The sequence below is a fragment of the Aspergillus pseudotamarii genome, assembly GCF_009193445.1.
Source record: "Aspergillus pseudotamarii strain CBS 117625 unplaced genomic scaffold BDV38scaffold_92, whole genome shotgun sequence".
Taxonomy (NCBI): domain Eukaryota; kingdom Fungi; phylum Ascomycota; class Eurotiomycetes; order Eurotiales; family Aspergillaceae; genus Aspergillus; species Aspergillus pseudotamarii.
The window spans coordinates 1-12009 of NW_022475106.1; the positions used below are offsets into that span (position 1 = coordinate 1).

The window sequence follows — 12009 nt, forward strand, 5'->3', positions numbered from 1 at the left end:
TTTTTTTTTTTTTATTTGCCTGTTTTCTTTCTACACTGTGACAAAAACAACTTATACCCTGGGCATGGAGCGACACGTATTTGGCAATTACGGTAGAGAAATATACATACACCGAGGCACTCGAAACATACTATTGCACAAAACACCAAGATTATGGTGGACTGACGCAGTAACAGAACCCCACTTGGAAAATCCATGAATCTTTCACAAGATCCCTTCAGCAAAAATTAACAGCAGACGTGTCCGCTTAACGAAGGTTGGTCCCCATGGCGAGAAACAAAGACAAGCCGGGACCAGAAACTGGAACCACCCGTAGTGTCGGCAAAACCCGCCATGGCAGGCCGGTACCGGGATTCCTGAAATAGCAGGTCATCTCAGACCACGATTCTATGACTACCTGCTATTAGCATCGCAATCATCAGATTAAACGAACCATAATTTTAAATAAAAACAATTTATTTTAGAAGAGAGGCAGGTGATTAGCGAATGACAACAATGGCCTGAGGCACCAAGTAGCTTAGGTAGCCGCTGAGACATCTGGCACACGTATTTCTGTCGATCCTGTACTACTATACTCTGTTCTGTTCCTACGTGGATACAGTTTTGGTTTCCAAACTTTACAAGCTAATGCATCTTCTATGCATGTGTGCATATATTTTGATATGTGTATAATGAATGAGAATTTTTCATACTAGACTAATGTATTCTCAGACTCATATAGTCTGTAACTCTGTTATGCTGGATTTGGTCGATCCAAGTAATCTCGCGGAGATTATGGCCCTATCTCCGTACTTTTTCCCTCAACTCTAACAGTCTTTCACCGTTGTGTCTTCAACATTCATCTCCCCAAATACTACATTGTCAGTTTTCCACGCTTAAAGCGTAGATGGCCATTTCCATAAAATGGATGATCAAGATAATATGGCGTAAGTAATCAACTGATGCTCAACGGTCTACTCACGATGCCACCCACTAACGTCGCAATGCGTCGAAAGGTCATCGAAACGGAGCAAGAAAGCTTGCACGGAGTGCAGGCAGCAAAAGGCGAGCCATCCCGTAATATGCTCTCCATTTTGCTTTTGCACCGTGAAGTCATCTGAATGACTATAACAACGGACTTTGCACTAATCTTAGCGTCTTCAGGCCCGATGCGATGCCTACCTCAACCCTGATCGGCCATGCACCAGGTGTGTCAAGATGAAAGCAGAGTGCATTATCTCAGACCCATTCCGGAGAGAGCACAAACGCCAGTGAGTGAACGAATGGGTTTGCTTTCTACCAGACGTTTATAGAATGACTGATTGAAAAAGGCGACTTTCAGAACTCGAACAGGAGACAGATGAGTTGCGCAAGAGATTGAGGTCATCGCAGAGCGTTCTCCCTTCGTCCTCCCCTATCGCCATGCTGACAGCTGCAGCGGAAATGGGTGTGCATTCCACGGGGAATGAAGTTGGCCTACACCTAACGCCTCAGTCACAATCACCCCCGGCTTCCTATGCTGAACCAACGGTGCCTTCTCTCTCCCTAGGGCCGCCCCTACCACGAGTGGAATATGCGCCTGGGGAGCGGGCTTCGGCTCCAACAGTGCCGCGTACGTTAAATGATATTGAAGTCACTGGGGGGGAAATAGACGAGATATTCCAACTGTACGAGCCCAATTGACTACAGATGTTGCTGTACGAGCTAAGAGAATCCAGGTTCTTTGAGCAATATGCCCAGTTCCTCCCCGTACTGGACCCATTAACCACCCCGAATGCATACTATGCACAATGCCCCTTTCTATTTTGGGCTGTCATCGGGGTCGCATGCAGGACGTACCCGAAAAATCCGACATTGCTCACCGCGCTTGCACGAAGCATCACAGAGATGGCTTTACTTTCACTTGCATCGACATCGGCCCCATGGCATATAATCCAGGCCTTGCTGCTCGTCCTCACATGGCCAATGCCGAAGGATAATACAAGGCCCGAGTTAACCTTTCCGTTAAGTGGCAGTATGCTGCATATTGCCATGCAGAACGGGCTTCATATTCCCATGTCTAGCCACGAGTTCACTAAGAAAAGAATTCCTGCCCCATCCGAGGCAGAACTGGTGCGGCGATCAGAGCTTTGGGCACGCTGTGTGATTGTGTACCAACGGTAAGGTGCAAACCACCACCCTGCTTGTGAGGTGCTAAGAGATGCCAGTGCTTGCACTATAAAGGGACACCCGCCTCGCTCTTTCATGGAACTAGAACAGGACTTTGGACAACGTGAAGTGGATGTTCAGAAGCTCTCGCCGTCACTCGTTATGGAGAGGAAATGTCAGGAGTTGGTTGCCCGTTGTAGCGCGGCGGTTCTCGAGATCGGGGTACGAACAATGTCCCTAGAGCAAGAGAGAGCTTTAGATATTCTGTTACGCACATTTGAGAACCAGGTCACAGATTTGGAGGTACAGATACGTCAAGGTAATGCCAATCTTTGATCCCCATTCATTAGTTCGGGAGAGGCTCATTGCCATCTAGCGCATGATCGGATCCAAACCACTATTTCTCGTCTGAGCATTCAAATGTTGCACTTTTTCAAAAATCAGACGTTGTCCTCGACGGGCTGTGTTCAACGTCTTTTATGTACCGCCTGTTCGGTTATCGAGTCAGTTCAAGATTTCGGCCGGCCACCCCTGAATCTTGCAATAGCTCCTCTGGAGCTGTACTTTGCGCTGCTCCTCGCCTCAGTAGCCCTATTGCGCATACTCAAAGGCCTCTCATTACCTGGGCTAGATCTGGAGAGGGCCCGATCACGCTTTTTTATTGCAATTAATCTTCTTAAACGGATGTCCGTCCAGAACAATGATGCTGCAGCAAAAACGGTTATTGTATTGAACCAACTATGGAATAGTACAAGGGCCTTTCGCAAGCCCGACGGGAGTGATTTCCCAACGCTTCGAATCCGCAGCCGATTGATGCTGAGTCCAGTGGTGGATGCAGTATGGTGGTGGCGGGAAGAGTATGACCCCCAATGTCGGTCAGGGGTCCCCTCCCAGGGAAATGTGCCGGAGGGTATGTTTCTTTCATCTTACCCCTCATGGCGAAGCTTATCATCGGCATAGGAATTGATTCCAATCGGGATAGCACCGGTGCGGTGGTAAACGCACCGATTGGCCTGATGGAACGCCAAGAGCCTGTGCTTTTTGATGACCAGTTTCTGGCTGATTTCGAATGGGCCTTGGGCGATGACGGACTCTTCCCTCCGACTGAGCCGTATGGCTCAGGTTGGTCATCACTAGGAGCTGCTATCTAGCGCTAATAGTCTCCTGGTCGGCGCCAGCGACGTAGACTGAATAGTAGTGTGAGACTAACATAGACACCGTCACAGGAGAGTTGCAGGTGCTTTGGTAAACGCGACAAACTCAGTCCAAGATGTTGACTGATCACGCCTTATGCTTTGGATGATGCCATGCTCACACCCAATCACAATCGAATGTGGCAATCATAACTCACCTGCCATTCGCATAACAATAACAAAGGAATGTGGGAAAGACATGGCTTCCTGGGGTGATTCAAACCCGGCATCCGACGGTATCCATTCGCCATGTGGCCTTGCTAATATAGTGGAACAGTCTCATAGGACGCTCTGACGATAAAGGTGCGAATAAGTCCTAGTGCGGGCATATACTTTGAGGTCACTAGCTGCATCATAGCCGAATGTGGCCGTTGATCCCACGTCTCAGTATCTTCCGCGCTAGAACATTGTTCCATCTTCGCACCTGCCAAATACAGAAATCTAGGCCAAAAATCAAGATTATGGCAGCGTGCTACCTCACATCGAGTCCGTGCGGGTGTTCAAGCCACCAAATCTAGTCGGCGATGATGTTATCTACTAAGCAGCTGTGGTAATCCCAATTTGGGATAATGGTTGTTGTGGCGATATTGTGAACAACGGCCGAACTTGGACAAATACGGCGTACGATCTCTACCATAAGTTTCGATGGGAAATTTCAACCACCATTCATGAATCAAGGCCCCAGAATAGGAAGGAGATGGGGTGTATCGAGAAAGGTGCCAATTTTGGGCACGTTACATCGCTCTATCGCTCCCGCAGTTGGGGTTGAAGCAGTGTCCTAACTCCTGGGGGCTTCGAGAAGGCAATTGGCTCCATCCTGTTGCATGGGCCTTATCAAGCCCGCCAAGTCGAAGCTAAGACGGAGTTAACTTTCAGAAGCGGTTAGGGTTATCGCATCAAAACCTCCGATGATTTGCCGTCCTGTTCCCGGGTTAACCGAGGCCTCGCGATATCCTCAACCTCGCTTCGTATGGGCCCCGCCTAGTATATTGTCTAAACGACGCTAGGGAGGCCCCGAGGCAGGTCACGCAGACATTTCCATGGATGCTGTGATCAAATGATGTCTCTCTGGGTGTGATAAGACCGTAAAACCTTTGTGTTGGGTTTGTGGTTGTGTGTTCCATTGCTTATCAGGAACAAGCTTGTGCGGGTGGGAGCGCCGGGGTCTTGTATCTCGTATCAACCCATTCCTCCTATCGGTATCGCATGCAGGCCATTCATAGGCTACAATTGATTGTAGATTGGCCCCCACCTCCCTCCACTGAATTAGCGCGAGAAATCCAATGCTTAATACCCCAGATACGGACCGGACGCCCGACGCAATTCGCGACTAATTTCAATTACCCCCTAATTCAGCCTTCTATCTCTCTAGCGTTGATTGCGGTGAAACATGCATGGGTTGTGCGATTCGTCGGCGCATATAGGAACGCCACCCCGGTCGTGGTCAGGTCAATTAGTCAATGGCCAGTCACGAAGAGGCAATAGATCAGGGAGCTGGTCGAGGAGCCCTAGTGTCATGTCTACCGAATAGCTTAGGGAGCCTATCAGCGCCCAGCCTTCAGCCGATACAGCAAAACAGCGCCGATCTGCGGAGATTCTCTTCCATCCTGTTGCCAGAGGGTAAACGTCGTTGAAGCGCGGGGATTCTGCACAGCTGATCTACATGATCGAGACATTGGGGTCTATGTGAAATTGCCCGGGTGACTGTCAGCATGGTAGAATAGCCGCATTGTTCCCTCTTGGCATGAACGCTCGATTTCTCTGTCTTACCCAACATTGGTATGCCTATAAAGATGAGCTTCAGGCAGTGGAAACCCTGGTTTCTGAGCCGGGGTTACATCGGAACCTGCCTAGTGACTAGTGGATTTGGGATCTAATTGATAGCGCTGGTTCCATTTCCTATTAATTAATTTATCCATACATAGACGATAAGATGTCGGGCTACCATCGGACATAGCTAGTGCTCCCCACCCTTCTGGTAAGGAGCAGAGCGCCATCGTATCATATATATGGGGTAAATGCCTGCAGCACTCTCACTTTCTCTTCCATATGCCCATCGCTCTCTCAGCGAGCTTACCCCCCTTTGCTTTTCTCCTCTTCTTCAGTTGGATGGTCAGTGTGAGCACGACCACCTTCTCATACCAACACACTCTAGTGGCGTCGTCTCCCTCTCACGAGCCACAATGAAGGAGAAAGAGACCGGACCTACGGTGGCCGTGACCACCGGAGCGGCCATTGATGAAGCAGCACCGGATGCGGCCATCTCCCATCTGAAACAACTGAAGAAGGAGCAACAATGGGACCCAAACTTGCCCGAAGATGTCACCGACGAGATTGACGACAAGGCGGGAGCCGAGGCTGCTGAGGATCTCATTGACAATTCTCCCTATCCAGAAGTGCGTGCAGCCGTCCCAAACTATGACGAGGGTGGTCATACCAATACCATCCGCGCCTGGGTCATTGGCCTAGTCCTAGCCACCGTTGCATCTGGGATGAACATGCTGTTCTCTCTGCGCCAGCCATACATTGTGATTCCCTCGTATGTTGTTCAGGTTGTGGCCTACCCAATCGGCGTAGGTTGGGCAATGTTGCTGCCAAACAAGACTTTCAGTTTGTTTGGTCTCAAGTTCAATCTGAACCCCGGCCCTTTTAGCAAAAAGGAGCACGCCATTGCAGTTCTCATGGCCAACGCCTCATTTGGGGGTGGTACTGCCTATGCCACCGATATCATAGTCGCCCAACGAGCCTTTTACAAGCAACGGTTCGGATGGGGCTACGAACTCCTCTTGTGTATATGTACCCAGATGCTGGGCTTTGGCTTTGCGGGCTTCTTTCACCGATTCCTCGTCGCTCCAGCAGCCATGATTTGGCCATCAACGCTCATCAATACATCCATCTTTAGCGCACTGCACGACCGTACTCTTCCCGACCCACGAAAGGTTGCCGGCTGGACAATCGGCAGATATCGCATGTTTTTGTACTGTTTGATCGGATCTTTCGTCTGGTACTGGTTCCCTGGCTATATTGCTCCCTTTCTCAGCGTCTTCGCCTGGGTGACATGGATCAAGCCCCAGAGCCCTGTCATCAATCAGCTCTTCGGTGGCTGGACGGGGTTGTCTTTACTCCCTATCACTTTTGACTGGACTCAGATCTCGGGTTTTAACTTCAGTCCACTGATCTCTCCGTGGCATGCGCACGCGAACACCCTTATTGGTATGGTGGTGTTTTACTGGATCTGCACTATTGGTCTCCACTACAGTAATGCCTACTGGTTCAAGCACTTGCCCATTAGCGATTCCAGCAGCTACGATAACCTCGGAAAGGAATACGATGTGTCTAGAATCCTGACGCCAGAGTTTACCTTCGACGCCGCCAAATACAAAGAGTACTCGCCTCTCTTTCTGTCCACGACATTCGCTTTGTGCTACGGCCTAAGCTTTGCTGGCGTTATTGCCGTCCTTCTGCATGCGATATTGTTTCATGGTAAGGAGGTCTTGGCCCGTCTCAAGACTTTCCGCAAGACTGAGGACGATATCCACGCCCGTCTGATGGCTCGCTTCAAGCCCGTTCCGCTGTGGTGGTACGGTGCACTCTTTTTGACTATGATGGGTATAGGTCTGGGTGTGTCACTCGGATACCCGACTCACCTGAGTTGGTGGGCTTTCTTTATCGCCTTGATCATGGCCATTGTGTGGACTTTGCCTGTTGGAATTGTGCAGGCAGCTACAAACATCCAACTAGGACTTAACGTTTTGACAGAGTTTGTGATCGGCTATATGCAACCTGGAAAGCCAATGGCTATGATGCTTTTCAAAACATTTGGTTATATATCCATGTCCCAGGGCTTATACTTCTGCCAGGACATGAAACTTGGTCAGTTTCAACCTTCGATGCCCCTGGCTTCAGCGCTAATCCTTGTACAGGTCACTATATGAAAATCCCGCCCCGAGTTACATTTGCCGCCCAGATGGTCGCCACCCTGTGGACGTCGATCGTCCAGATTGCAGTCATGAACTGGGCATTAGGTTCGATCGATGGTGTCTGTGAACTGAATCAACCGAACCACTACACCTGTCCGAACGGCCGCGTTTTCTTTAACGCCTCCGTCATCTGGGGAGTTATTGGTCCCGCTCGCATGTTCTCACCCGGCCAACTTTACTCCGGCTTGATGTGGTTCTGGCTTGCTGGCGCTGCCTTGCCCGTTCTCATCTATCTGGGCGCCCGTATATGGCCCCGAAGCAAGATCCGTTACCTCAGCGCGCCCCTAATCTTCACCGGTGCCGGATTGATTCCCCCTGCTACGCCCCTCAATTACCTCAGCTGGGGCATCGTTGGCTTCATCTTCAACAAGTGGATTCGCACCCGCTGGCGCGGCTGGTGGATGCAGTACAACTACGTCCTGTCTGCGGGGCTCGATGTCGGTCTCACCCTATCCACGATCGTCATCTTCCTTTGCCTGCAGCTTACTGGGACTAAGTTCCCGTCATGGTGGGGTACTCGTATCGCGGCAAATACCATGGATGCTGCCGGCGAAGCGGTAGAAATTACTGGGGAGAAGTTTGGCCCGGCGACATGGTGATCACGTCCATGATGTGCTCGGAGGAGGCGTTGGAGTAACGTAATGTATTTATCTATTTCTCCTGTTATTCCTGCGCCATCCGGCTACGGATCATGTAGTATGAATGATATCTATAATGAGTGATGTCTGTACTCGATGACCTGTTTACATGATCGTGAAGTTTCCGCTAAGTATATATAATACCCACTGTAAAGCTCTGATATATGTGAAAGTATAATGAAGTTAACTCTATTGGTATTATCAGGAAGCGCGCGCTTTCTTTTCCGTCCCCCAGGTTATATCGGGTGCATGATTGTAGGGATCTGGTTTATTATCGACCTTAATCCCGGCAGCAGCATAGGCTCATCCATACACCCATGCATTGAAGATCCGGTGGATGATTTCCCTGAGTTCAGGTCACCAACAGATGTTCAATTTCGCCCGAGTTCTTGTACAGAAAACTCTAGTCGAGAGTCGGTACGGTACACAGACTCACGGTGTGATCGTGGAACTCCATGAAGCGAGTAGTAACGTTGACATGGAGACTTCCTTGGCTTATGCAGAGATTACCGGAGGAATTCGCTGGCTGTGGATGGACGGCTCTTGTTGTTACCCACCGTTATGAAACTATGGATTTGGCGGATGAATTTACCGTCCTCGATGCTGGGAGTGTTCGTGATCCTGGTCATTGAATACTTTGGACCGGGAGACTGTTGGGGGTAAGCGTCATTGAGCCGGAAATCGTCGGAAGGTTTCCCGTCACTAGATAAATCATTAAATCCACTCTACCTTCCTATTATATCTAGAATGCGAGATAAGATACAATCCAAAGCAAATAGGTATCAGACCTAAGTGCCCATTCTCATAGAAGATATGTTACAGTATCATTCTGTAAAGGTTCAAACAACAGAAGGAGGTAACAGGATAGACAGTTGTCCTGTCTCTGGGTGGAGGGCGTAAATTTGATCTTTGCTTTAAAGAGTCAGAAGTGGAACATGACATTCGAGGGAATCAATCGATACCTGGAGCCCTAATGACTGCCCCTGGAAAGTCACCGTGGAGGAGCTCGCGATGTGGCCCCGAGATGGGCAACTTGGCAACCGGTTCAAGTCCCACATAACTTAACTGAAAGCAATGGTGTTGCAACTCGTGTCAAAAACGAGAATAACGTTGCAGATGAAATAGATACGGCAGATGGGGATAGGTCCTCTTTTCATGATACCGCCGACGGGGGCAATGGTTCTGATAATATAGGAATCGAGCACGACAGTGACGAAGATGGGTTCAGATGTCGAATACGAAAACCGAACTGTAATTCTAGACGAAAAGAGCGGCAGGTAGTTACTGTCATTCCTCACGAGACATGACGCTCGCTCAATGCAGTTGAATACTCAGAGTACAAGGTACATAAGAATACTTTTCTATACCTGGTGGATCTCAGAGCCAATAATAGACGGACTTGGTTCGAACATAAGTACAGAAAAGCAAGACTGAAGGCAATACTGCCAGCAATAGACCATCAAAAAGAATGCAAACGTGCGTAGAAAGATTGGGAGGTGTTTATAGAGACTCTTATACCCAAGATCATGGCGTTTGATTCTACCATCCCTGAACTACCCCCCAAGGATGTCATATTTCGGATCTACCGAGATGTTCGCTTTAGCAAGGACAAGAGACTGTCCAAGGTTAGTAATTCCATTATCACACGGCGTGCTTAATATCTCACCTTTACTACTCTTAAGTCACATTTCTCCGCAGCGTTCTCCCGCACTGGTAGAAGGAGACCTTATGTATCTTACTAAATTCACCTGGGCCCCGGGCCATCGTACGTCGGCGGCGGGCTGTGGGCTCCTAAACCCCCGACGATTCGGCTACTGCGTGACAGCATTAACGAGAGACCTGAAGCGTGGCGTCAATCTCTGAGTTCTGAGAATTTTAGGGATATGTTTTTGCCAAAAGTGAATGCCGGCGTGGAAGGAGCACTGGAGGTGTTTCCTGAGACCAGTAAATAGGGTGCCTTGAAGACAAAGCCGAAGGTAGGATATACAGTTTCCAAAAAGCGTAGCCAATGTCAGCACTAACATGCTTAGGGCTATGGTGCAGACCATCGGAAAATCGAGCTGTTGAGGTTACGAAATTATCACGTTGTAAAACCGGTGGACGATGCAGTTTTCACTGCCGAAGACGGGCAGGACAGGATAATCAATATCCTTAGTATTTTACTGCTGTTTGTTACATTCCTCAATGATATCATCATGCCATGAGTCCTGAGGGGAAAAACAGTATATGCCACTAACATCGTGCCTTGCACTTTCGATCCCGAACATAAAACATATCTAACTCCAAAGTCCCACACACTGGCTGAATTATTGGTTTAGTCCAGTGTTAGCCTTCTCCAACAGCTTCTTGACCCTTGTGGCGTACAACCCATGGAGGACTCCAGTTCCCCAAACTAGCGCCTTTTCATCGTGGATGTGATTCGCATTCGTGAATCCCAGAATCCTCATCTGATGGACAGCTACACCGGCATTATTCGCCTTGAGCCCTTTGCAAATCGCATCAAGTACCTCCGAAAGGGTCACTGCATTCAATTTCCACGCTCGATCGTGAGCTCTAATCAGCTCGAAAAGGTCTCGGTATGTCAAAGTCTGCCCAGCCAAGTGGGTAACCGGCTGTTAATCAGTCCCAGTATGGATACTATTCCACAACACAGCCAAAACCGCCCGAGCTACATCTCCAAGCGAAGCCAAAGTAACCTTTTGCAAGCCATCTCCGTATATATCGAAGATCTTCGTGCAATGGTTCATCGCCCATGAGGGTCCAAATCTCGCGAAGTAGTTCTTATCCTAAGGCAAGATGTATTCCATGAACCAGCCGTGGCAAATCATTGTCCACTAATATCATGTTGGGATCGTAGTTTCTGGCGAATGACCTCATGCTTGGCGGAACTGAACATCGGTTGATTGGGGAAATCCTCCATGTTGATATTCCGTTCGGAAGGAATGCGGTGTTTGTATCTGCGCGATGCGCTGCATGCTGCTCGGAGATTCGAGTGGGCGAAGATGTAGAACTCGCTGGGTCCGCTGAGGGTTGAGACGACAACGTCGCAGTCGTCGAGGTTCATCTTCAGATCTTCGATGGAGTAGTCCGTGAGGCGAGTCTCGGCTCTGAGTTTGTTCAGGCAAGGTTATCGTGTACCAGTGAGAATGATTACCTCGGCCTCTGATTTGCACCACTCTGTCGCGAGGCGAAGACCTACTGCTCCCGCACCGACAAGCGCAATTCTCATGGTGATGAGATGTTCTTCTGAACTAGAGGATCCGTGGAAGATGGCAGTAGGGGCGAAATGACTGGCACACCGGAGTCCAATCAAAGAAGTATGAAGAGGAGGATCTACACATTGGACTTTCACTGCTGGATTATATATACGTTATTGTGGGTCTATTGAGTAGAAGTGAAGTGGGCAACTGTAGACGACAAGGTACCGACAATCCTTAGAAACCTTTGACTATAGTAAAAACCAAGACCAGGTAAATGTCAACTACCAGAGGAAAAAGGTCCCAGGCATACCCTAGAACCGGTCGTTACCTTAATCTAGTTAAGGAGCAGCCTAGGTGATCCACTCTACTTTCCTCTTTCGGCTGCATCGCGAGGCAATCGTCTGGGCCACGCATTTTTAGTTTACTGAGACCGGGATATAGCAACAGCAGTCAGAATTTGGCTGGCCCCATATCTCTGATTACACTCTGATCATGTTCTCCTCTTCCCAGCCATTCGGTGATGCGGTGTCCCGGAGTATTCCTCTTCGCGAGCATCCTCCATTACAGTACTCGGGTCTACTGAGAAGACAGGGACTTAGCTATTACAGATGCGATTCCTCAGTTATCTTGCCTTATATATGGTTCTGGTTTGGCTCTCCCGAAAACAAACAAGGAATTACAACATCAGCCAGTGTGAACATTCTTCAAGTGATCGGCTTGCCTAAGGCCTCCATAACATATACATTGAATGGAGTCATGGCCGGAAAGCAGATCCGATCCATACACAACGCTTCTAATACCACAAGAGCAAAGAAAGAGTAGTGAAGAATCAGAGATGGTCATTTATCATATATACATATGAGCCTCAGTC

The 12009-nt window shown here is 49.0% G+C and overlaps 4 protein-coding genes across 4 annotated transcripts; 3 read left to right on the top strand and 1 right to left on the bottom strand.

The window, feature by feature from the left end:
• Positions 1 to 903: 903 nt before the first annotated feature.
• Positions 904 to 4327, top strand: BDV38DRAFT_275431 (uncharacterized protein; the record flags this gene model as incomplete). The annotated part of the gene is made up of 6 exons (XM_032058027.1): positions 904 to 926; positions 1698 to 2138; positions 2187 to 2446; positions 2486 to 3037; positions 3088 to 3249; positions 4197 to 4327. 6 exons carry the CDS (start codon positions 904 to 906, stop codon positions 4325 to 4327), a joined length of 1569 nt encoding a protein of 522 aa, XP_031908086.1.
• A 1176-nt stretch (positions 4328 to 5503) lies between these two features.
• On the top strand, positions 5504 to 7899 carry optB (small oligopeptide transporter, OPT family; the record flags this gene model as incomplete). Its single annotated transcript, XM_032060987.1, has 2 exons — positions 5504 to 7193; positions 7244 to 7899. 2 exons carry the CDS (start codon positions 5504 to 5506, stop codon positions 7897 to 7899), a joined length of 2346 nt encoding a protein of 781 aa, XP_031908087.1.
• Positions 7900 to 8911: 1012 nt separating this feature from the next.
• On the top strand, positions 8912 to 10142 carry BDV38DRAFT_275433 (DUF2461 domain-containing protein; the record flags this gene model as incomplete). The annotated part of the gene is made up of 8 exons (XM_032058028.1): positions 8912 to 8928; positions 9011 to 9168; positions 9262 to 9414; positions 9445 to 9563; positions 9621 to 9668; positions 9774 to 9866; positions 9903 to 9914; positions 9969 to 10142. 8 exons carry the CDS (start codon positions 8912 to 8914, stop codon positions 10140 to 10142), a joined length of 774 nt encoding a protein of 257 aa, XP_031908088.1.
• A 102-nt stretch (positions 10143 to 10244) lies between these two features.
• BDV38DRAFT_275434 (uncharacterized protein) lies at positions 10245 to 11167 on the bottom strand (the record flags this gene model as incomplete). The annotated part of the gene is made up of 4 exons (XM_032058029.1): positions 10245 to 10550; positions 10590 to 10724; positions 10811 to 11043; positions 11077 to 11167. The coding sequence occupies 4 exons, from the start codon at positions 11165 to 11167 to the stop codon at positions 10245 to 10247; spliced, it is 765 nt and encodes a 254-aa protein (XP_031908089.1).
• Positions 11168 to 12009: the final 842 nt, after the last annotated feature.